Source organism: Cherax quadricarinatus, chromosome 38 (genome assembly GCF_038502225.1).
Source record: "Cherax quadricarinatus isolate ZL_2023a chromosome 38, ASM3850222v1, whole genome shotgun sequence".
Classification (NCBI taxonomy): Eukaryota; Metazoa; Arthropoda; class Malacostraca; order Decapoda; family Parastacidae; genus Cherax; species Cherax quadricarinatus.
This window is the reverse complement of record NC_091329.1, coordinates 22059689-22082067: the sequence shown is the minus strand read 5'-3', so window position 1 is coordinate 22082067 and position 22379 is coordinate 22059689. Positions and strand designations below refer to the sequence as shown.

Sequence of the window (22379 nt, the reverse complement as noted above, 5' to 3'; positions counted from 1 at the left end):
TTGCTGGACCAGTCAGCTGTTGCTGGACCAGTCAGCTGTTGCTGGATCAGTCAGCTGTTGCTGGACCAGTCAGCTGTTGCTGGACCAGTCAGCTGTTGCTGGACCAGTCAGCTGTTGCTGGACCACGGTCAGCTGCTGTTGCACCATCAGCTGTTTCTGAACATGACTCGTCCCGAATCTGTCCCGAACCTGTCCGTCCAGCCTGAGCGCCTGCCTTGCCGTCATTGTTTACAAGCCAGGGTGGCCGGTTGCATGCATACATTCGATACATTTTGTATTATTCCATTATTTATAGTGCTTGTAACTGCTAAATAAGCCACCATGGGCCCAAAGAAAGCTTCTAGTGCCAACCCTGTGGTAAAAAGGGTGATAAATACTATCGTACCACAGTCAGCTGCTGCTGCACCACGGTCAGCTGATAAATTGGACCAGTCAGCTGTTGCTGCACCACAGCTGCACCATGGTCATCTGTTGCTGCACCACAGCTGCTGCTGCACCATGGTCAGCTGCACCACAGCTGTTGTTGTTGCTGCACCACCATCAGCTGTATTACTCGAAGATGTGGAGAGAGTGTTGTTGGTGTGGCTTAACGTGAAACAATTACCGAGAAACGATTAACACCGGAGGGTTAGCCACCCAGGATAACCCAAGAAAGTCAGTGCATCATTGAGGACTGTCTAACTTATTTCCATTGGGGTCCTTAATCTTGTCTCCCAGGATGCAACCCACACCAGTCGGCTAACACCCAGGTGAACAGGGAAAAACGCCTGGAACTAGTGCTCATATTGGTGAATTTAAAGCCAGCAAAGGTTGGTTTGAGAGATTTAAGAATCGTAGTGGCATACACAGTGTGATAAGGCCTGTTCTGGAAGAAAATGCCAAACAGGACCTACAGTACTCAGGAGGAAAAGGCACTCCCAGGACACACACTCATCAGTCATTGCTGCATCTTCAATAAAGGTAAGTGTCATTTATTCTTCATTTAGTAGAGTAGTACATGCACAATATATACTGTGCATGTACTACTCTACTATTGTGCATGTATCCTTCTCTTTGTGTGTAGGAAAATGCATATTTCATGTGGTAAAATTTTTTTTTTTCATACTTTTGGGTGTCTTGCATGGATTAATTTGATTTCCATTATTTCTTATGGGGAAAATTCATTCGCATAACGATAATTTCGCATAACAATGAGCTCTCATGAACGGATTAATATCGTTATGCGGGGGTCCACTGTAGTTGGACTTGAGTCCTGGAAATGGGAAGTACAATGCCTGCACTTTAAAGGAGGGGTTTGGGATATTGGCAGTTTGGAGGGATATGGTGTGTATCTTTATACGTATATGCTTCTAAGCTGTTGTATTCTGAGCACCTCTGCAAAAACAGTGATAATGTGTGAGTGTGGTGAAAGTGTTGAATGATGAAAGTATTTTCTTTTTGGGGATTTTCTTTCTTTTTTGGGTCACCCTGCCTCTGTGGGAGACGGCCAACTTGTTGAAAAAAAAAAAAAATACCGGGTGGGTGGCAGTCGCCGCTGTTGCCATACGCACGTCACTTTCTGCAAACTTTGTGGCTCTATATCTTGGTAAGTACTGATGGCAAAAAATTTTTTTTAAGACTTAACCCCTTCAGGGTCCAAGGCCCAAATCTGAAGTGGTGCCCCAGTGTCCAAGAATTTAAAAAAAAAAATTATTTTTTCTTATGAAATGGTAGAGAATCTTTTTGTGAAGGTGATAAAACAAAAAGTACGAAATTTGATGGAAAATTGACGAAATTATGCTCTCGCGAATTTTGATGTGCCAGCGATATTTACGAATCGGCGATTTTGCCGACTTTGACTCCCATTTTAGGCCAATTACATTATTCCAGTCAACCAAATTCTTAGCTATTTCACTAGTATTACTTCTATTCTATCGATTGAGCACAAGAAATCGCCAAGTCAACTGTTTCAACTACAAATTAAGTGATCGGAAATTGTTAATTTGGCCAATTTAACACAGTTCAAAATATTCCAATTTCAAAATAGGGTCCAGAATAAACAATGTAGGTATTCCTGGAACTAAACTAACATTTCCTCTGTTCATTAGTTATGTTTTGAGGCTTTACAAATAAATTCCATTTTGATTTTTTATTCACATAATGAATTTTTATTCACACCAAAAATAGAAGATTTACTGTTATGCAATACTGTAATAATTGTATAGCACACATAAGGGGGATTACCAACAGACCCCTGGCAGTCTTCAAGCTGGCACTGGACAAGCACCTAAAGTCAGTTCCGGATCAGCCGGGCTGTGGCTCGTATGTTGGTTTGCGTGCAGCCAGCAGCAACAGCCTGGTTGATCAGGCTAATATCATCACCATATTTGTGAATGCATATTAGACCCACCAGCTGGTGTGTATTAGACGTGTGAGGTTGTTTGTTTACTCTTGAATATCGGCAAAAATTTAACATTTCTGCTACTTTGAGCTCAGTTTCAAGCCATTTCCAGTGCTAAAACCAATCAAAATCATCTCTATTTCTGTAATATGTCTTCCATTCTATCAAATGAGACCAAGAAATTGCAAATAAAACTATAAAAAACATACAAAAAAACACTGCAAAGTCGCTGTTTTAATCGAAAAATCATGATTTCAGTTTTTTTTCTCTCATTATACACAGTGTGCTGCAGGATGTGTTTTATGTGGTGCACACATACCACATAGATGTATTCTCTCATATCTAGGCCCAATTGTACCACTCACAGTTTATCAGAGTGAGCTGAGTTCATGACGTAGATCTACGGTTTGGACCCTGAACGTAAAGCCATAGATCTACGGGACGGACCCTGAACGTAAAGCCATAGATCTACGGGACGGACCCTGAAAGGGTTAAAACACTCAGAAAAATATTCCTAACATTTTCATAAGAAAAAATATTTTTTTTTTTTTTTTTTCAAATATTTTGCGACATAGAATGACAGTTTCAGAAAGGGGCCTGCGAGAGTCAAAGGGTTAACAAGAAAGAGGAGTTGCTGAAGGATAGCAAGAAAAGTGTTCCATCACACTGGTAGAGCATTAGAATGATTTACAAGATGTAAAGTAATGTGTTCTACAACCAATGAAAAATTTTAAAAGCTTTTGCACAGCATAAATACCAACCAGGAGACACAAACAGCTCGGCTCACCTCCTCCAGGTACAAAGAGGTACTTACTCAAAATCTGCATGGCATTAATGATTTTCATGATGGTCTTTTGTATGTTTCAGTATGAGTTAGGTTTTTTTTTTTTTTTTTTTTTTTTTTTTTTTTTTTTTTTTTTTTTTTTTTTTTTTTTTTTTTCTCTCTCTCAACAAGTCGGCCGTCTCCCACCGAGGCAGGGTGACCCAAAAAAAAAGAAAGAAAATCCCCAAAAAGAAAATACTTTCATCATCATTCAACACTTTCACCACACTCACACATTATCACTGCTTTTGCAGAGGTGCTCAGAATACAACAGTTTAGAAGCATATATGTATAGTGATACACAACATATCCCTCCAAACTGCCAATATCCCAAACCCCTCCTTTAAAGTGCAGGCATTGTACTTCCCATTTCCAGGACTCAAGTCCGACTATATGAAAATAACCGGTTTCCCTGAATCCCTTCACTAAATATTACCCTGCTCACACTCCAACAGATCGTCAGGTCCCAAGTAACATTCCTCTCCATTCACTCCTATCTAACACGCTCATGCACGCTTGCTGGAAGTCCAAGCCCCTCACCCACAAAACCTCCTTTACCCCCTCTTTCCAACCCATTCGAGGACGACCCCTACCCCTCTTTCCTTCCCCTATAGATTTATATGCTTTCCATGTCATTCTACTTTGATCCATTCTCTCTAAATGACCAAACCACCTCAACAACCCCTCTTCTGCCCTCTTGACTAATGCTTTTATTAACTCCACACCTTCTCCTAATTTCCACACTCCGAATTTTCTGCATAATATTTACACCACACATTGCCCTTAGACAGGACATCTCCACTGCCTCCAACCGTCTCCTCGCTGCTGCATTTACCACCCAAGCTTCACATCCATATAAGAGTGTTGGTACTACTATACTTTCATACATTCCCTTCTTTGCCTCCATAGATAACGTTTTTTGACTCCACATATACCTCAACGCACCACTCACCTTTTTTCCCTCATCAATTCTATGATTAACCTCATCCTTCATAAATCCATCCGCCGACACGTCAACTCCCAAGTATCTGAAAACATTCACTTCTTCCATACTCCTCCTCCCCAATTTGATATCCAATTTTTCTTTATCTAAATCATTTGATACCCTCATCACCTTACTCTTTTCTATGTTCACTTTCAACTTTCTACCTTTACACACATTCTCAAACTCATCCACTAACCTTTGTAATTTTTCTTTAGAATCTCCCATAAGCACAGTATCATCAGCAAAAAGTAACTGTGTCAATTCCCATTTTGAATTTGATTCCCCATAATTTAATCCCACCCCTCTCCCGAACACCCTAGCATTTACTTCTTTTACAACCCCATCTATAAATATATTAAACAACCATGGTGACATTACACATCCCTGTCTAAGACCTACTTTTACCGGGAAGTATTCTCCCTCTCTTCTACACACCCTAACCTGAGCCTCACTATACTCATAAAAGCTCTTTACAGCATTTAGTAACTTACCACCTATTCCATATACTTGCAACATCTGCCACATTGCTCCTCTATGCACTCTATCATATGCCTTTTCTAAATCCATAAATGCAATAAAAACTTCCCTACCTTTATCTAAATACTGTTCACATATATGTTTCAATGTAAACACTTGATCTGCACATCCCCTACCCACTCTGAAGCCTCCTTGCTCGTCCGCAATTCTACATTCTGTCTTACCTCTAATTCTTTCAATTATAACCCTACCGTATACTTTTCCTGGTATACTCAGTAAACTTATTCCTCTATAATTTTTACAATCTCTTTTGTCCCCTTTCCCTTTATATAAAGGGACTATACATGCTCTCCGCCAATCCCTAGGTACCTTCCCCTCTTTCATACATTTATTAAACAAAAGTACCAACCACTCCAACACTATATCCCCCCCTGCTTTTAACATTTCTGTCATGATCCCATCAGTTCCAGCTGCTTTACCCCCTTTCATTCTACGTAATGCCTCACGTACCTCCACCACACTTACATTCTGCTCTTCTTCACTCCTAAAAGATGGTATACCTCCCTGGCCAGTGCATGAAATTACCGCCTCCCTTTCTTCCTTAACATTTAAAAGTTCCTCAAAATATTCTCACCATCTACCTAATACCTCCCTCTCCCCATCTACTAACTCCCCTACTCTGTTTTTAACTGACAAATCCATACTTTCCCTAGGCTTTCTTAACTTGTTTAACTCACTCCAAAATTTTTTCTTATTTTCATTAAAATTTCTTGACAGTGCCTCTCCCACTCTTTCATCTGCTCTCCTTTTGCACTCTCTCACCACTCTCTTCACCTTTCTTTTACTCTCCATATACTCTGCACTTCTTATAACACTTCTGCTTTGTAAAAACCTCTCGTAAGCTACCATTTTCTCTTTTATCACACTCTTCTGAAAGAGTAATTTTTTGTAAGATATGTCAGTTGTTTATTTTGTGATAACTTTTCTCTTTTAGATTGATGCACCTTTACTATGGAAGAATTGTTTTATATCTCCCATTGTGATTTATTATCTTTACTCTTTGTAGGGGGTTCCTTGAAGTTGGAGAAGGGCTCTTTAGCCAAGGAATTGAAGCTGCATTTCCCAGTGACATCTCGTCGCCCAAGTGTTTTATGAATCCTACGTGTTAAGTGCTTCATCCTGACTTATGATGATAATATGTTGTCTTTCATTCTACAGCAAACTGCAGTGACACCATCAGTCACTGCCTATGTCACCACTTGTACAGCAGCTACCAAATTATCAACCACAGCTGCCTCTCACCTCACTGCTGCTGCTGCTGCTACTGCTGCTACTACAAATGCTGCTGCTGCTATTACTACTACTGCTGCTGCTACTGCTGCTGCTGCTGTTACTACTGCTACTATGACTGCTGCTACTATTACTACTGCTGCTGCTAATACTACTGCTGCAGCTGCTACTGCTGCTTCTGCTGCTGCTACTGCAGCTGCTGCAGCTGCTGCTACTGCTGCCTATGTCATGACCCAGTGTGATAGTCAGGCTGGAGGATCAGCTGTGAGTGGCACATGCACAGCAGAGGAGAACTGCAGCACAGCAAGGGAGGGTGGACAGGACAGAAGCTTAGTGATGGATGCTGGAGACGTTCTAGCAGAGGATGTGGATGAAGCAGCCACATGCACAGACCTATCAGGTTGGCAGGTGTGTATCTGGGTTGCTCTTTCAGTCGTAACTAAAAAAAAATGTTGAGGGAAGTTAAGCTTGATGTGCATTATAAAACTATGAAGATGGTGTATTGAGGGCCACACAAAGGAAGATGTGTTGATGGAATTGCCGACAGTATGGTAAGTAGGAGGACACAAATGCAACTAATGTGACATTTTATTGTGGCACCATTTTGCTCTCCAGGAGCTTCATCAAGCTTGATCACTTCTTGATAAAGCTCCTGGAGAGTGAAACATTTCCACAACAAAATGTCAGTTGCATTTGTGTCCTTTTACTTAAAGGAAGATATGTTGCAATTTTTGAACTGTGTGTCGTATTGGTATGCCTCTGGCAAGACAGTGATGGAGTGAACGATGGAAGTGTTTCTTCTTTTTTGGGTCACCCTGGCTCAGTGGGAAATGATCAGTTCAAAATGACATACTACTATATAGAAAGCCCCTTGTTATGTAGAGCATTTCAGACAAATTAGGTCAGTTTTGTCCCCAAGATGCAACCCACACCAGTCAACTAACACCCAGATAACTATTTTACTAATAGGTGAACATGGACAGCAGATGTCACAAGGAAACATGTCCTAATGTTTCCACCTGTACCGGGGGTTGAACCCCGGACCTCAGTGTATGAGCCGAGTGCACCAGCGATCGAGCTATGGGACACCATTCTCATGATGAGAGAAGGCACAGTAGACTGCAAAAAAAAATAATAAAAATTAGATAATGCAAAAATCCTACATTATGCAAAATAAGCAATTCATATCAATGAAAATCACCTATGACAGAAAACTTACAAAATGAGCAAATGGAGTGATAGATGGATAGTGCAGTTTAATGTAAGTAGGTGCCCTATAATGAAAATTCAAGTCAAATTATGTTTCCAGGAATTACAGGGGGTTGATTCAGCTTTGGGATTACATCATCTTGTACATTGTGAAGAAAATCCCTTGTAACGTGAAACATTTCAGGCAGACTAAAACTAGCACAGTACTTAGGAACTACTTAATACTAGTAGAGATTTCACTTGCTTGAACCAGTCTTCCTGAATCCTTCCATCATGTCATTCACAAATACCAGAAACAGCACTGGTCCTAGGACTGACCCTTGTGGAACCCCACTCATCACAGGTGCCCACTCTGACACCTTGCCATGTACCATGACTATTGTCTTCATGACAGGTATTCCCTGATCCATTGTAGTGCTTGTGTGTTGGGAGGGTGGGGGAAAAGAAGGCTCAGATTTCTTAAAACTGGTGACATCGGCACTGTTTCAAATCAGATTGATTGTTCTTATGGCAGATATTTGTTGGGTTATGATTAGTTTTAGATGATTTGCCTTTTTAGATCTCCATGCACACACACACCCTAGAGGGCAGTTCCTTTATAGTTTTAAGATAGGCTTAAGTGTTCCTAAAATGTTCTGCATACTAGGGGCTTTCTGCATGCACACCTAAGTGTCACCCATCTCTCTACAAATGTTGTATCATGCTGAAATAAAGCATCTTTAATCTTTTAAACCAGTAGTGTATTCTAGAAATAACTCTCACTGGTTTGGAAACTTTCTTAGTTATGTGTTTGTTAAATTTAATTTTGCTGTTATGGTGAATACACAAGAATTTTCCCCAGCCTTGTGTATTATTCACCTTTATTTAGTTGAATTTTTTTTTAACTTATTGTGCAATGTTATATAGTAGATTTTATCCATGTAACTTTTTTTTTTTTTCTCAACATCCAAGTGTGTATCTTTTCTATTCAACATTGAGTATGTTGTGATGAATGATTTGAAAAACCGACAAGTTGAAGATTGAGACACTTATGCAACATATGGGAATCTTTATTCAGGAAACGTTTCGCCACACAGTGGCTTTATCAGTCCAATACAAAGTAGAAAGGTGTAAGGAGAGGAGGCGTTTGAGGTTTGAGGTAATCAGTCCCTCAGTCTGGAGTCAATGTGTTCAGTCCATCAATCTTATAGATGGACTGAACACATCGACTCCAGGCTGAGGGACTGATTACCTCAAACCTCAAACTACTCCTCTCCTTACACTTTTCTACTTTGTATTGGACTGATGAAGCCACTGTGTGGCGAAACGTTTCCTGAATAAAGATTCCCATATGTTGCATAAGTGTCTCAATCTTCATTGAGTATGTTGTTGAAATCATCTAGATTATGATTGGAAATAATGAAGGTAGTGTCATCCACTAAATAGGAGAAAACAGCAGTAGACAACATTGAAAGCCTCAGAGAGAAAGATCTAGGGATAACTGAAAATAAATTAGACACATGTGCAACTCTTGGCTATCTTTGAGGAAACGTTTCGCCACACAGTGGCTTCATCAGTCTATACAAAGGAGAATCTTGAAGAACAGGAGGAGAATGAGGTAATCAGTCCCTCAACCTTGAGTCGATGTGGTCAGTCCATCAATCTTGAATAGAATCATTCATCTACAAATAACTGAAAATAAATATATTGTCACTGGAAGATCATATAAATAAAACTACGAAAAACTGTTACATAAAGCATTTTGAAAACAATTCCTGAATTCTTAAAAAACTTCATGACATACTGTACTTTCAGTAAATAGAAATTTGTATGCAACAGTAATCTTATATCTGCACTCATATAAACTTTTGAATGATAAACTCCAGACACTACAGAAAGGCCTCCAGAGCTAAGAAATATAAACCCTCACTTGATGTGAGCTGGTTATATGCAAGTTCACTTTTATGCAGTGACCCTCATTCATTCATTATACAGTGGACCCCCGCATAGCGATATTAATCCGTGCAAGAGGGCTCATTGTTATGCGAAATTATCGTTATGCGAATGAATTTTCCCCATAAGAAATAATGGAAATCAAATTAGTTCGTGCAAGACACCCCAAAGTATGAAAAAAAAAACATTTTTACCACATGAAATATTAATTTTAATACACACAAACTGAAAAAGGCATGCACAATTACATGACACTTACTTTTATTGAAGATCTGGTGATGATTGATGGGATGGGAGGAGGAGAATGTTAGTGTTTAGAAGGGGAATCCCCTTCCATTAAGACTTGGTGTCAAGTCCTTTTCTGGGGTTACTTCCCTTCTTCTTTTAATGCCACTAGGACCAGCTTCAGAGTCACTGGGGTTCTGTCGCACAACATATCTGTCCATAGTGGCCTGTACCTCTCGTTCCTTTATGAGTTCCCTAAAGTGTTTCACAACATAGTCAGTGTAATAGTCACCAGCACAGCTTGCAATAGCTGTGTGAGGGTGATTTTCATCCATAAAGGTTTGCACTTTCAGCCACATTGCACAGATTTCCTTAATCTTTGTAGTAGGCAATTTCTTCAATTTCTCTCTCCCCTCCTTCGAACTAGTTTCCTCAGGTCTGGCCTCTTGCTGTTGAAGTTGATCTATCAGCTCATCAGTGGTTAGTTCTTCATTGTCCTCCTCCACCAACTCTTCCACATCATCCCCACTAACCTCCAACCCCAAGGACTTTCCCAATGCCATAATGGATTCCTCAACTGGCATAGGATTCTCAGGGTTAGCCTCAAACCCTTCAAAATCCCTTTTGTCTACACATTCTGGCCACAGTTTCTTCCAAGCAGAGTTCAAGGTCCTCTTAGTCACTCCCTCCCAAGCCTTACCTATAAGGTTTACACAATTGAGGATATTAAAGTGATCTCTCCAAAAGTCTCTTAGAGTCAATTGAGTTTCTGAGGTCACTACAAAGCACCTTTCAAACAGAGCTTTTGTGTACAGTTTTTTGAAGTTTGCAATAACCTGCTGGTCCATGGGCTGCAGGAGAGGAGTGGTATTAGGAGGCAAAAACTTCACCTTAATGAATTTCATGTCCCCATAAAGTTGCTCTGCCACGTCTGTAGGATGACCAGGGGCATTGTCTAACACCAGGAGGCACTTAAGTTCTAATTTCTTTTCAGTTAGGTAATCTTTCATATTGGGGGCAAATGCATGGTGTATCCAGTCATAGAAAAAGTCCCTAGTGACCCATGCCTTACTGTTTGCCCTCCACAGCGCACACAAATTAGCCTTGAGGACATTCTTTTGCCTGAACGGTCTGGGAGTTTCAGAGTGATACACTAATAAAGGCTTCACTTTGCAATCACCAGTAGCATTGGAACACATCAACAGAGTAAGCCTGTCTTTCATAGGCTTATGTCCTGGGAGTGCCTTTTCCTCCTGAGTAATGTACGTCCTGCTTGGCATTTTCTTCCAAAACAGGCCTGTTTCATCACAATTAAACACTTGTTCAGGTTTCAGTCCTTCACTGTCTATGTACTCCTTGAATTCCTGCACATATTTTTCAGCTGCTTTGTGGTCCGAACTGGCAGCCTCACCATGCCTTATCACACTATGTATGCCACTACGCCTCTTAAATCTCTCAAACCAACCTTTGCTGGCCTTAAATTCACTCACATCATCACTAGTTGCAGGCATTTTTCTAATTAAATCGTCATGCAACTTCCTAGCCTTTTCACTTATGATCACTTGAGAGATGCTATCTTCTGCTATCTGTTTTTCATTTATCCACACCAATAAGAGTCTCTCAACATCTTCCATCACTTGCGATCTGTTTCGAAAACACAATTAAACCTTTGGCAAGAACAGCTTCCTTGATTGCCTTTTTGTTGCCCACAATAGTAGCGATGGTTGATTGGGGTTTACTATACAACCTGGCCAGCTTGGAAACACGCACTCCACTTTCATACTTATCAATGATCTCTTTCTTCATCTCTATAGTAATTCTCACCCTTATTCCTGTAGGGTTGGCACTAGAAGCTTTCTTGGGGCCCATGGTCATTTATTTTGCAGATAAAATCACCAGAAACACTGTAATAATACGAAATGTTCCGATTGTATGCTTGGATGTTACCGCAGAGGCTGGCTGGTAAACAATGCCACCGGCGGAACATGTGAGGCTGGCTAAGGGCGCACATTAGACGCGTCTCGGACGAACAGCGTTGAGCGGGTTTTTTAGCGGTATGCGAGGCAAAATCTTAGCGATAAAATGTAGCGGTATGCGGATTTAACGTTATGTAAGGCCAACGGTATGCGGGGGTCCACTGTACTACCACTTCAGTTAGCTAAACATAGTGTGTTCAAGAGATGAAGTGAAGGGTTTCCTGGAATGTATTTACCAGTAACCACCAAGGGTTACTGGTTTCATTCACTTTGTGAAAATTCAGTTATGTGCAGCAACCTTATTTCTACTATAGTAGACCCTCATATTACATGGTAGTTATTTTTCTGAAAATGCTGTGTTAGATAAATCTGTGTTATATAAACTGAAGAACTTATGCTGAAGATAGGGTTACATTCCTGGGAGCCCCCCCCTTCCCCCCCCCAAAAAAAAAAAATTAGATATCAAGATCTTACAAAAATAAAAATGATAATTTGTTTTGTTGCTTAAGACTACAGATGTAACAGAAATAATATTATTTACCTTAAACTGTGGTTGCTGGTGCATGTCAGTGATTGTGAAGAGTGGAGATGCATGGTGTGGCCCTACTGGGCTGTGGTGGATGGTGGTTGTCGGCAGAAGTGGATGGTAGAGGTTCTCGTACTAAAGTTGATGGTTGTATTAGTGTGTGCCTAAATTTTGTAATGGATCTCTGGCTTTTTTTTTTTTTATCCTGCAGTACATTATACATTATTTCAGAAGCTTGGTACTGCCAGGTTGGAGTCAAGAGTCCATTGATGCAACTAGTTTTTTCATCACTTTTCTTGTGTAGTTACACAGTGGCTGTATTAAAGATGTATTTGGAGGTAAAAATACAACTTTTACATGTGGGGTCACATCCAGCAAAGCTTCTGGATGAGTGCGGGAATTATCAAGAATGAAGAGAACCTCGAATGCAAGGTTCTTGCTGTGCAAGTAAAACTTGACTTCAGGAATAAAGTGATGCTTAAAGCATTCAATAAATATTTCCTCTGTCATCCATGCTGACTGGTTTGAGCTCCAAATTACTGTTTTTTTTTTTTTTTTTTTTTTTTTTTTTTTTTTTTTTATTCGCCGGTATTCTCCCGGCCCGGGTCTTTTCCAAGTAGTGGTGACCCGGCCTTGGCTCCCTATCTGGGGAGTGTCTCGAGACTTTAGTCTCCCATGGGAGGAGGTACAGTACCTCCTCATCTTTGGGACCAAGTGTCCCCAGGCCTAGCCACATTCCCCGCCCTCACGGGGCTCGTAGGGAGAAGCTAGGCCTCTGGTCTGCCATCTACCCCGCCTCAAAGGGGCTCGTGGGGATGGCAGTCTTATGAGCTGCAGATGGTAGCAAGCTCAGGCCTCTCTTGACCTTTTTCCAAATTACTGGTAAGGTGTTTTTGTCTACACCTTCAAAGCATGAGGATTCTTAGAGCAGTAAATAACTATGGGCTTACGCTGGAAATCACCTGATGCATTGCCATGAAGTAGCAAGGTGAAGCGATCCTTTGCTGCCTTGAAGCCCAGTGCAGCCCCGCGGAGACAGTGGTCTCACCCACAGCCAGGCGGTGGCCTGAGCTAGGGAAATATCTTGTGGACAACGCTCCAGATTTTTTCCCCTCTCACAAACTGAATCATGTTAGGTTAGTTTTACGCAGCGTTGTATAAAATTATTCCGCAATTTTTCAATAGTGTAACAACCAAAAAGTGCCAAATAAATCCATGTAATATGAGGGTCTACTGTATTTCTTTGTATGGGGTATAAATTCACTCCTGTTCTATCATCCACACCATGTTTAGTGAGATTATTATTGAGTATTATTATCATTACTAATATGGTGTCACTCATACAAGTCGTCTGGCTACCACGTCTCATATTTGTTTGTTTATTCCACTGTGGGGTGCATTTATCATCTTTGTTACATACTATGTTTATTATATAATTTTGAAAAATTATCATGGTAGATGGATTAATGAAAATGTGTACATTAACGTAATATACAACATTTAATGAGACTCGGTGATTATTATTGAGTATTATCATCATTACTAATATGGCTTCTCAAGACATAAGACACTCTTAGTGATTTTAAATGTGTACCTGCACACCACCACAGTGTGTAGTTTATTTAGGTACAGGTATACATAAGCATATTTATCAGAATATATATAAGGAGGGGTGTTAATGTTGCAGTTTTATAACTGTAGTGTAAAGCACCCCTCTGGCAAGACAGTGATGGAGTGAATGACGATGAAAGTTTTTCTTTTTCGAGCCACCCTGCCTTGGTGGGAATCAGCCAATGTGTTAAAAAATAAATATATGAAATATGAAATAATTTTTAAAAACACTTGAAATTTTGGAGTTTCCAGACATAATGGAGAGACATGGTGCTTACGGAGCTCACGGAGAATGTAAACAAACCGGGTGGGGTGCGGTGACCATATTAGAAAGTCAGGTGGGGAGAGCCGTATAGCGAGTTTTGGTCATACAGTGGTCCCCCGCTTTTCGTAGTTCCCGGCAGTCATAAAATTCGCCAATCATAGGGGCATTTTCGTATAAACATGAACTCGCTTTTCATAGGTTGACTCGTGAGTCGTAGTTTGTCCGGGACACGTACGCACGGCGTGAGCCAGGGCGGCAGCCAGTCTGGCATTGTTTACCAGTGAGCGAAGGTCCCCTCGCGTGCTCCAGCGAAATATTTCATAATATTCCATTTATTTTAGTGCTTGCAAGTACTAAATAAGCTACCATGGCTCCAAAGAAAGCTCCTAGTGCCAAGCCTGTGGTAAAGAAGGTGAGAAATACGATTGAATTAAAGAAAACCATCATTGAACAATATGAAAGTGGTACAAGTGTGGCCGAACTGTCCAGGATGTATAAGAAACCCTACACAACCTTATGTTCCATAGTGGCCAAGAAAAATGAAATAAAGGATGCTGGTGTTGCAAAGGGAGTAACTATGCTGACAAAATTGAGATCACCAGTACTGGAAGAGGTTGAGAAGTTATTATTGGTGTGGATAAATGAGAAACAATTAGCAGGAGATACCTTATGACTTCGTTTATTTGTGAAAAGGCTAGGCAGTTGCATGAAGATTTGGTAAAGAAATTGCCTGCAAATAGTGGTGAAGTGAGTGAATTTAAGGCCAGCAAAGGCTGGTTTGAGAGATTTAAGAACCGTACTGGCATACACAGTGTGGTAAGGCATGGTGAGGCTGCCAGTTCAGACCACAAGGCGGCTGAAAAATATGTGCATGAATTTCAGGAGTACATAAACAGTGAAGGACTGAAACCTGAACAAGTGTTCAATTGTGACGAAACAGGCCTCTTTTGGAAGAAAATGCCAAAGAGGACCTTCATTACACAAGAGGAAAAGGCAATGCCAGGACATAAGCCTATGAAAGACAGGCTGACGCTAATGTTTTGCGCTAATGCTAGTGGGGATTTCAAAGTGAAGCCATTACTAGTGTACCATTCTGAAAATCCCAGAGTGTTCAGGAAAAACAATGTTATGAAGAGTAAATTGTGTGTGTTTTGGAAATCTAATAGTAAGGCATGAGTCACGAGGAAAATTTTTGTCGAGTGGTTCAGTGAAGTGTTTGGCCCTAGTGTGAAGGAGTATCTCCTGGAAAAGAAATTGGATCTCAAGTGCCTGCTAGTAATGGACAATGCACCTGCTCATCCTCCAAACTTGGATGACCTAATTTTCGAGGAGTTTGGGTTCATCACAGTAAAGTTCTTGCCCCTGAATACCACTCCTCTCCTCCAACCCATGGACCAGCAGGTTATTGCAAACTTTAAAAAAAACTACACAAAAGCAATGTTTCACAGGTGCTTGACTGTGACCACAGACACTTGACCCTAAGGGTATTTTGGAGAGAACACTTCAGCATCCTCCACTGCATAACCCTTATAGGTATGGCTTGGGAGGGAGTGACTACCAGGACTTTGAACTCTGCCTGGAGAAAATTGTGGCCAGATTGTGTCGACAAGAGGGATTTTGAAGGATTTGGGACTAACCCTAATGAGCCTATATCTGTTGTAAAATCATTTGTGGCACTGGGGAGTTCCATGGGGTTGGATGTGAGTTTGGAGGATGTGGAAGAATTGGTGGAAGACCACAGTGAAGAGCTCACCACTGAGGAGCTGCAAGAGCTTCAGCAGGAAGAGCAACACATCACAGCTCAGAATCTTGCTGCAGAGGGGGAGGAAGAGAGATGGAAGAAGGTGCCTTCTTCAGAAATTAGAGATTTTTACTATGTGGGGTAAGATGAAAAGCTTTATGGAGAAACATCACCCTAACAAGGTTGTTGCAAGCCAGATTGGCAACATGTACATTGACAAAGTCTTGGGCCATTTTAGGGAAGTGTTAGAGACGCCAGAAACAGAGCTCTCTCCACAGTTATTTTGTGAGACAGGACTCCAGTGACTCAAGGTGGTCCTAGTGGCATTAAGAAACAGAGAAGAGAAGCAACCCCAGAAAAGCAAATGGTACCTGAGGTGTTGATGGAAAGGGATTCCCCTTCCAAACTATAAACAATCCACTCTCTCTCCTCCTCCAGTCTCCCATACACTAAGAAGAATCTCCAATAAAGGTAAGTGTTATGCTGTTAATGTTTCATTCATCATTTCCCATTGTATTGTTTATGTACTACATGTATATTTCATGTTAAAAATTTTTTTGTTTTAATGCTTCTGGGTGTCAGGAACGGATTAATTGTATTTACATTATTTCTTATGGGGAAAATTGATTCGTAAATCGTAAATTTCGTTTATAGTAACGGCTCCAGGAACGGATTAATTACGAACAACGAGGGACCACTGTAATTTGAAATGTCCGTATTAGCGGAACATCATAAAGTGAAGCACCATAAAGCGGGATCCTACTGTATATAAAAACATGCAATGTTTATATGCGATGTATGTTTAATAATAATCACTCTTGGGCATATTAACCCTTAAACTGTCCAAACGTAGATCTATGTTTGCTTGCGTAGCACTCCAAATGTAGATCTACATTTTTTTATATGCTTTCTTATGGAGAAAATCAAGGTTGGAGCGCTACGTGCGCAAACATAGATCTACGTTTGGACAGTTAGAGGGTTAAATGTCTTACTTTAGGTTAATATAGACATTTTCACTAATCCACCTCTGATATTTTCTTCAAAATTATATAAGAAACACGTTGCATAGCAATGTTTATATACTATCTAGTGGTGAGTCTGGTGGAAGGTAAACATTGTTTTCTCTGGTCAAGAATTAGAGAAAACTGTGAATGTGACATCTGGCCTATTCGCCACCCTTAACAACCATTTGTTTACAATTCTTGGCATGAATTATTCATTACTTCTCCCTTTGTTTATGATGGCATCTAAAGGTAGTTGTTAGAAATGATTAAACTCAGTGAACATGGTATGTCAATGGTGAAAATATGGGTGTGTTCTGCAGTGTAGGTAACCGGTAGGTGTAGCCCAGAGGGACTACATGTGTGTACCTACATTTACCGGCTACATACACCGACTCCCTACAAATAAATACTACTCACCTCTCGCCCTACATTAAGACTACAAATATTTTAAGGTAAGTAATGAGTGTGCAAACCACTGAAGAGCTGCAATACAATGGTTATTCTCTATAAAATTTATTTTTTGTTAAGATTTTTGGGTGTCTGAAATGGATTAATTGAATTTACATTATTTCTTATGGGAAATATTACTTAGGGTTTCAGCCATTTTGGATCTAGGCCAACCTTCTGGAACGGATTAATTATGAAAACTGGGGACCTACTATATTTAGCAGTCATTTGACATGATGGATGCTCTCTACCATCCTGCTACCTACATAGTTGTTTTAAGGGAAAAGGCAAGAAAAAAAAATGTATGTAAAACTATAGGGAAATAAGCCTGTTGAATTTACTGTATCATGTAAAGTACAGTGGACCCCCTCTTAACGATTGCCTCCCAATGCGACCAATTATGTAAGTGTATTTATGTAAGTGCGTTTGTACGTGTATGTTTGGGGGTCTGAAATGGACTAATCTACTTCACAATATTCCTTATGGGAACAAATTCGGTCAGTACTGGCACCTGGACATACTTCTGGAATGAAAAAATATCGTTAACCGGGGGTCCACTGTATATGGTAGAATTATTGTTGAAAGAGTTAGGGATAAAACAGATAGTGGGATTGCAGAGGAATAAGGAAGCTTTAGCAAGGGAAGATAAGTAGACCAAGTGCTTACATTGAAGCATGTAAGTGAATTAAGATGAGTGTAAGTAATTCTTTGTTGCATTTATGGCTGAAGAAAAAAAGTATGATGGTGTGGATAGGAGGGCAGTGTGGCAGATTTTGCAAATGTATGGAATAGGTATTGGGTTACTAAAAGAAGAAAGATTGATAAATAAGACACACTTTGACTACCTTTATTGCTGAAATCTTTTCTGTACAACAGGCTTCCTCAGTCATGCACAAGTGAATGCAGCACTTTGAACTGGTGGTAGTGTTGGCGCAATCAGTCTGTCACCCTCTGTGGGAGATGGTTAGTCCCTAAAGTCTAAAGCACAGACAAGCAGCTCGACCTTGTATACTAGAGTATAGTGGTGAGAGGAAGCAGCGAGATTAATGTCAAAGGTGTAGTCTTTTCCTGTACCAAGATACCATGGTGTTGCTGTGTCAAATAAATGTGCAAATGTATCTTAACTATCAGCTTGGTGGTATTGTATACCATTAATAATATATTTGATACAGCAATGCCATGGTACAGGGAAAGTCTTCCACAGTTTCTTTGCTAAACATCTATTTAGCACAACCTACTTTCACACATGGGCCACTCTCGCCTGTGATGTCAACTCCAACTGGTTCATCTTGCCTCTACTCTAGTATATTAGGTTTGGCTGCTTGCTAATTCTTTAGGGACTGACCACCTCCCAGTAAGGGTAATGGACTGATCACATGCCAAAATACACATGCATGCTAGTGGTATGTGCATGTAAACTACATTTTTATACTGCAATAAATGTTTGCTTGTTTTTATTTACTACTTCCACTGCTACATTCACCTGTATCCAATTGAGGAAGCCTGTTGTGCAGGCATAATGTTTCAGCAATGAAGATATTCAGGTATTCTAAATGGGTCTTATTTATCGACTTGACAGTGTTGTATACCATCAGTAATATGCAATGAGGATTTTTTATACAGGAAGTGAAGCTTGGGTTCGGGTAAGCAGAAGAGAAGGGGACTATTTTCCAGTACAAGTAAGCCTAAGACAGAGATGTATCATGTTTTCTTGGTTATTCACTAGTATTTATAGATGGGAGGTGTAAAATAAGTGAATGCTTGTTGGGGAGAAGGTCTAGGATTGAAAGGTATTATTGAATTAGATACAGAGCAGAAGTTGTCACATTTATTTTTTGCTATTGACAAAGTTCATTTGGGAGATTCTAAAAAAAAAAATTAGACTGCCAATTTTAGTATTGGCTTGTCATTGGTTTGTCTTGTTCATTCCATAAGTTGTTTACAATCATGTTGTATTACAGATTTGCTAATCAAAGGATCATTCTTGGCAGTATTGTTTGAATCAGTGAAAACTGGTGTTATGGAAGTCTAAATTGACAGGTAGCTAATCCTATATTGGCTCATGGAACCTTATATAAAAATTCCTATTTCACTGATATTTATTTGGTATGATGATTTTTCTGATTTATCTCTGAGTAAAGTGTATATTGACTCTTAATTTATTTATTTAAGGTTATTGGTCTGGGGAGCCCAGCACTATCACCAGCAACACAGTACCTTGCGGTAGAAGACCGAGATTCTATCATCTCTGATACAGAGAGTCTAGCCAGGTGAGCATATGCTACACACTACCTGGGTGACACTTAACCCTTTGACTGTTTTGGTCGTATATATACGTCCTACGAGCCAGTATTTTTGACATATTTATACTCCAAAATTCTAGTGGCTTCAAATCAAGCGAGAGAAAGCTGGTAGGCCCACATGTGAGAGAATTAGTCTGTATGGTCAGTGTGTGCAGTTTAAAAAAAATCCTGCAGCACACAGTGCATAATGAGGAAAACAAACCTCTGACCGTGTTTTTGGATTAAAACGCCAAATTTGAGATGTATTTTTGTATAGAATTTATGGTTGTATTCTCATTTTCTTGGTATCATTTGATAAAATGTTAAACATATTACAGAAATAGAGATGATTTTAATTGGTTTCACAATGAAAAGGACCTTGAAATTGAGCTCAAAGTAGCGGAAATGTTCGATTTTTACCGATGTTCAAGAGTAAACATTGTCCAATAAGTGTCCAACTAGCCATTCTAATACACAGTCACGAATGGGTTGATATTATTTATACAATTATTATAATAATGCAGTAGTCTGCATAACAGTAAATCTTCTATTTTTTGTGTGAATAAAAATTCAAAATAGAAAGCAAGAATAATATAAGAAGGGCCTGGAGACGTGACTGATGAACAGAGAAAATGTTCATTCTCTACCCTATTTTGAAATTGGCATCTTTTTTAATTTGCATGAAATTGGCCAAATTGCCAATTTCTGGGTGGTTTCTTGTACTCAGTCGATAGCACAGATGGAGTTCTAAAGGAATAGCTGTGAGTTTGGTCAACTGGAACAGTGGAATTGACCGAAAATAGGGCTCAAAGTGGGCAAAATCACCGTTGCACAAACATTGCCGAGATCGCTAATTTTGCAAGAACGTAATTCCGTAAGTTTTCTATAAAATTTCATACTTTTGGTGTCATTAACATCAGGAAGAGATTCTCTATCATTTCATAAGAATTTTTTTTCTCTCTCAAAAATTTTGCGACAGAGAGAGACTTCAGGATTTGGGGTCACGACAGTCAAAGGGTTAAGACTGCCTCTTCTCATAATTTACAAATTTTATCCTTTGCTCTTAAACATAATGTGCATTGTTGTGTATATTTGGGTACAGTAATATTAATCATGGATCTTCATAAGTATTTTGCCATTAATACTTACATTTATTGTCAATTTACAAAGGAGAATAACAAAATTGTAATTTAAAAAAGAAAAAAATTATTGGCATCCTTTCATCATTTTTGTATCTCAAAGCTTTTAAAAACTGTGTACTAGAGAAGCATATAATGAACTGTAACTTAAAGTACGTATTTACATTTATGGAAAACTTCATAATTTTTTTCCAGCATTGAAATGCTTAGTGATGAAGCTATTGCAGGATTAATGCTGGACGAAGAATTAGCCGAAGCTTCAACTTCCATCTGCACCCCCCTCAACACCCCTATTGTAGATCCACCGCTGTCTCTAGCATCAGCCATCCAGTCATGGCCAACGTTTTTTCAGAGTTATGTTAATGCTGCACAGCGCACAGCAGAGATGATAACCTCACATTCCAAATTTGCACAGCAGGATCATGATGATGAGGAGTCTTCTGGCATCACAGAGTCTTTAACAGGATTAGAATTAGACTCCCTTCACACAGGAACTAGGCAGCTTCAACCTCCCCACACACTCTCCCTTCATCATGACTCCTCTTCTGATCAGTCATCTCCAGAAGATCTCACACCAGGTTATGCACCTCTGCGTGACACCCCATACTCCCCAGAAGACTTCTTACCCTCCAGTCAAGACAACAGTGCCCAGCCATTTGATGAGGCACAGGAAGAGCCCCACTGTAGCTCATGGATTCTAGAAAAATTACCATTAGCCCGGAAATAGAAGTTGATGGATTGGTTCAGAGGTAGTGTTGTGTACTGTTAGGTTAAGACAAGTGACTAGCCTTTGATACAGATTATTAAAATATTGAGTTAGTGCCATATACTGGTACTTGCATTATGGCTTCTCTCCCTTATGTGAGATTAGTGTGGCAGTAATCGCAAGAATTTGCTCGAGATTAGATGTGGTTTTACAGGATTATGTGCTTAGCTAGGTATAAGCAAAAGCAAAAAAGGAACAGCTGCATAAGCATTGGAGCATATGATATACTAATTTATAAATCAAATGCACTAATTTAAAACCATTTTCAAATTAATTGGTAATTGTTAAGAATTAAGTAATTTTGTGGAAAAAAAAAACACAAGACAGTTGAATCCATAAAGCATAGCTTGTATGCAGGTGGAGAATTAATCAAAGAGGTATGTGTACTTCAGTGTTGATTGATGTAGAAGATAGTATCTATTCTCTCAAGCTATAAAGATTTTTGAGCTTAAGGTATGATAAATTGTTAAAAAATTTAGTGATACAAAGACTTAAACAGACTTTTGTATTTAACAGTACTGTATATTCTTCATTCAAGTCATTTTATATACTGTAACTTGTGAAATTCTACTGTATTGCATAAAATTATTGCATATATACATGTATGTTTTACTTTTGTTTCTGATATTTTAAAAGCGGGGTTTTTTAACTGGTTGTTTCCCACCAATGCACTGTGTCCCAAAGGGGTAAAAACATTACTATCATTTTCTAGGTGCCATTCCTCAAGTGCAGATACTAAAATTAAAATCCTCTTCAAGGGGGGCTCCTTGGCGTGGTGAAGAGGCTCTTGGTCTGAGGAATTAGACCTGTCGGTCTACTTCCTCAGACTGAACCTAATTACCCCCCAATCCCCCGTTCCCTATCCCATCCTCCCCTTTTTCCTTTCCTCCTCCTCCTCCCCACCCCTCCCTTTTGCCCTACCTTTTTTTTTTTTTTTTTTTTTTTTTTTTTCTCTCCACAGGCACGCTAGTTCCTAGGTAGGGGAAAGGGTACCGGGGTCCATCCCATTCCGTTGAGGTTCTTGGCGGTGGCGTAGTTTGCCGTGGAATCTGGATTGCCTGGGGATGTCCTGATCCCTCTCCGGTATCCCGGAGGGTGGCTTTGGGTGTCTCTCGGGCGACGGGTGTATCTCTGGAAGCCACCTTTCGGATTCCAGGGGTGGTGGCCGAAGGAGGTATGCTTTGTGGCGGATTTCCGGCCGCCCTCTCTTTTGTCCACCGAGGTAGCTCGGCAGATGTGAGGTTGCTATCCCGGATTGCCGGTTTACTGGCATGATGGGTAGGGTATGGCACGGGTTCCAT

The 22379-nt window shown here is 40.0% G+C and overlaps 1 protein-coding gene across 4 annotated transcripts in view; it reads left to right on the top strand.

Annotated features, from left to right (window-relative positions):
• LOC128692877 (angiomotin) overlaps nt 1-21677 on the top strand; it is a 144999-nt gene extending 123322 nt beyond the window's left edge. For all 4 annotated transcript variants that reach the window (XM_070092164.1, XM_070092162.1, XM_070092165.1 and 1 more), the window contains 3 exons: nt 5884-6363; nt 19064-19161; nt 20508-21677. In XM_070092164.1, the coding sequence (XP_069948265.1) occupies nt 5884-6363; nt 19064-19161; nt 20508-21039 (1110 nt within the window). In that variant the 3' untranslated portion in view covers nt 21040-21677. The remainder of the gene's footprint in view (nt 1-5883; nt 6364-19063; nt 19162-20507) is intronic.
• The last annotated feature ends 702 nt before the right edge of the window (nt 21678-22379 follow it).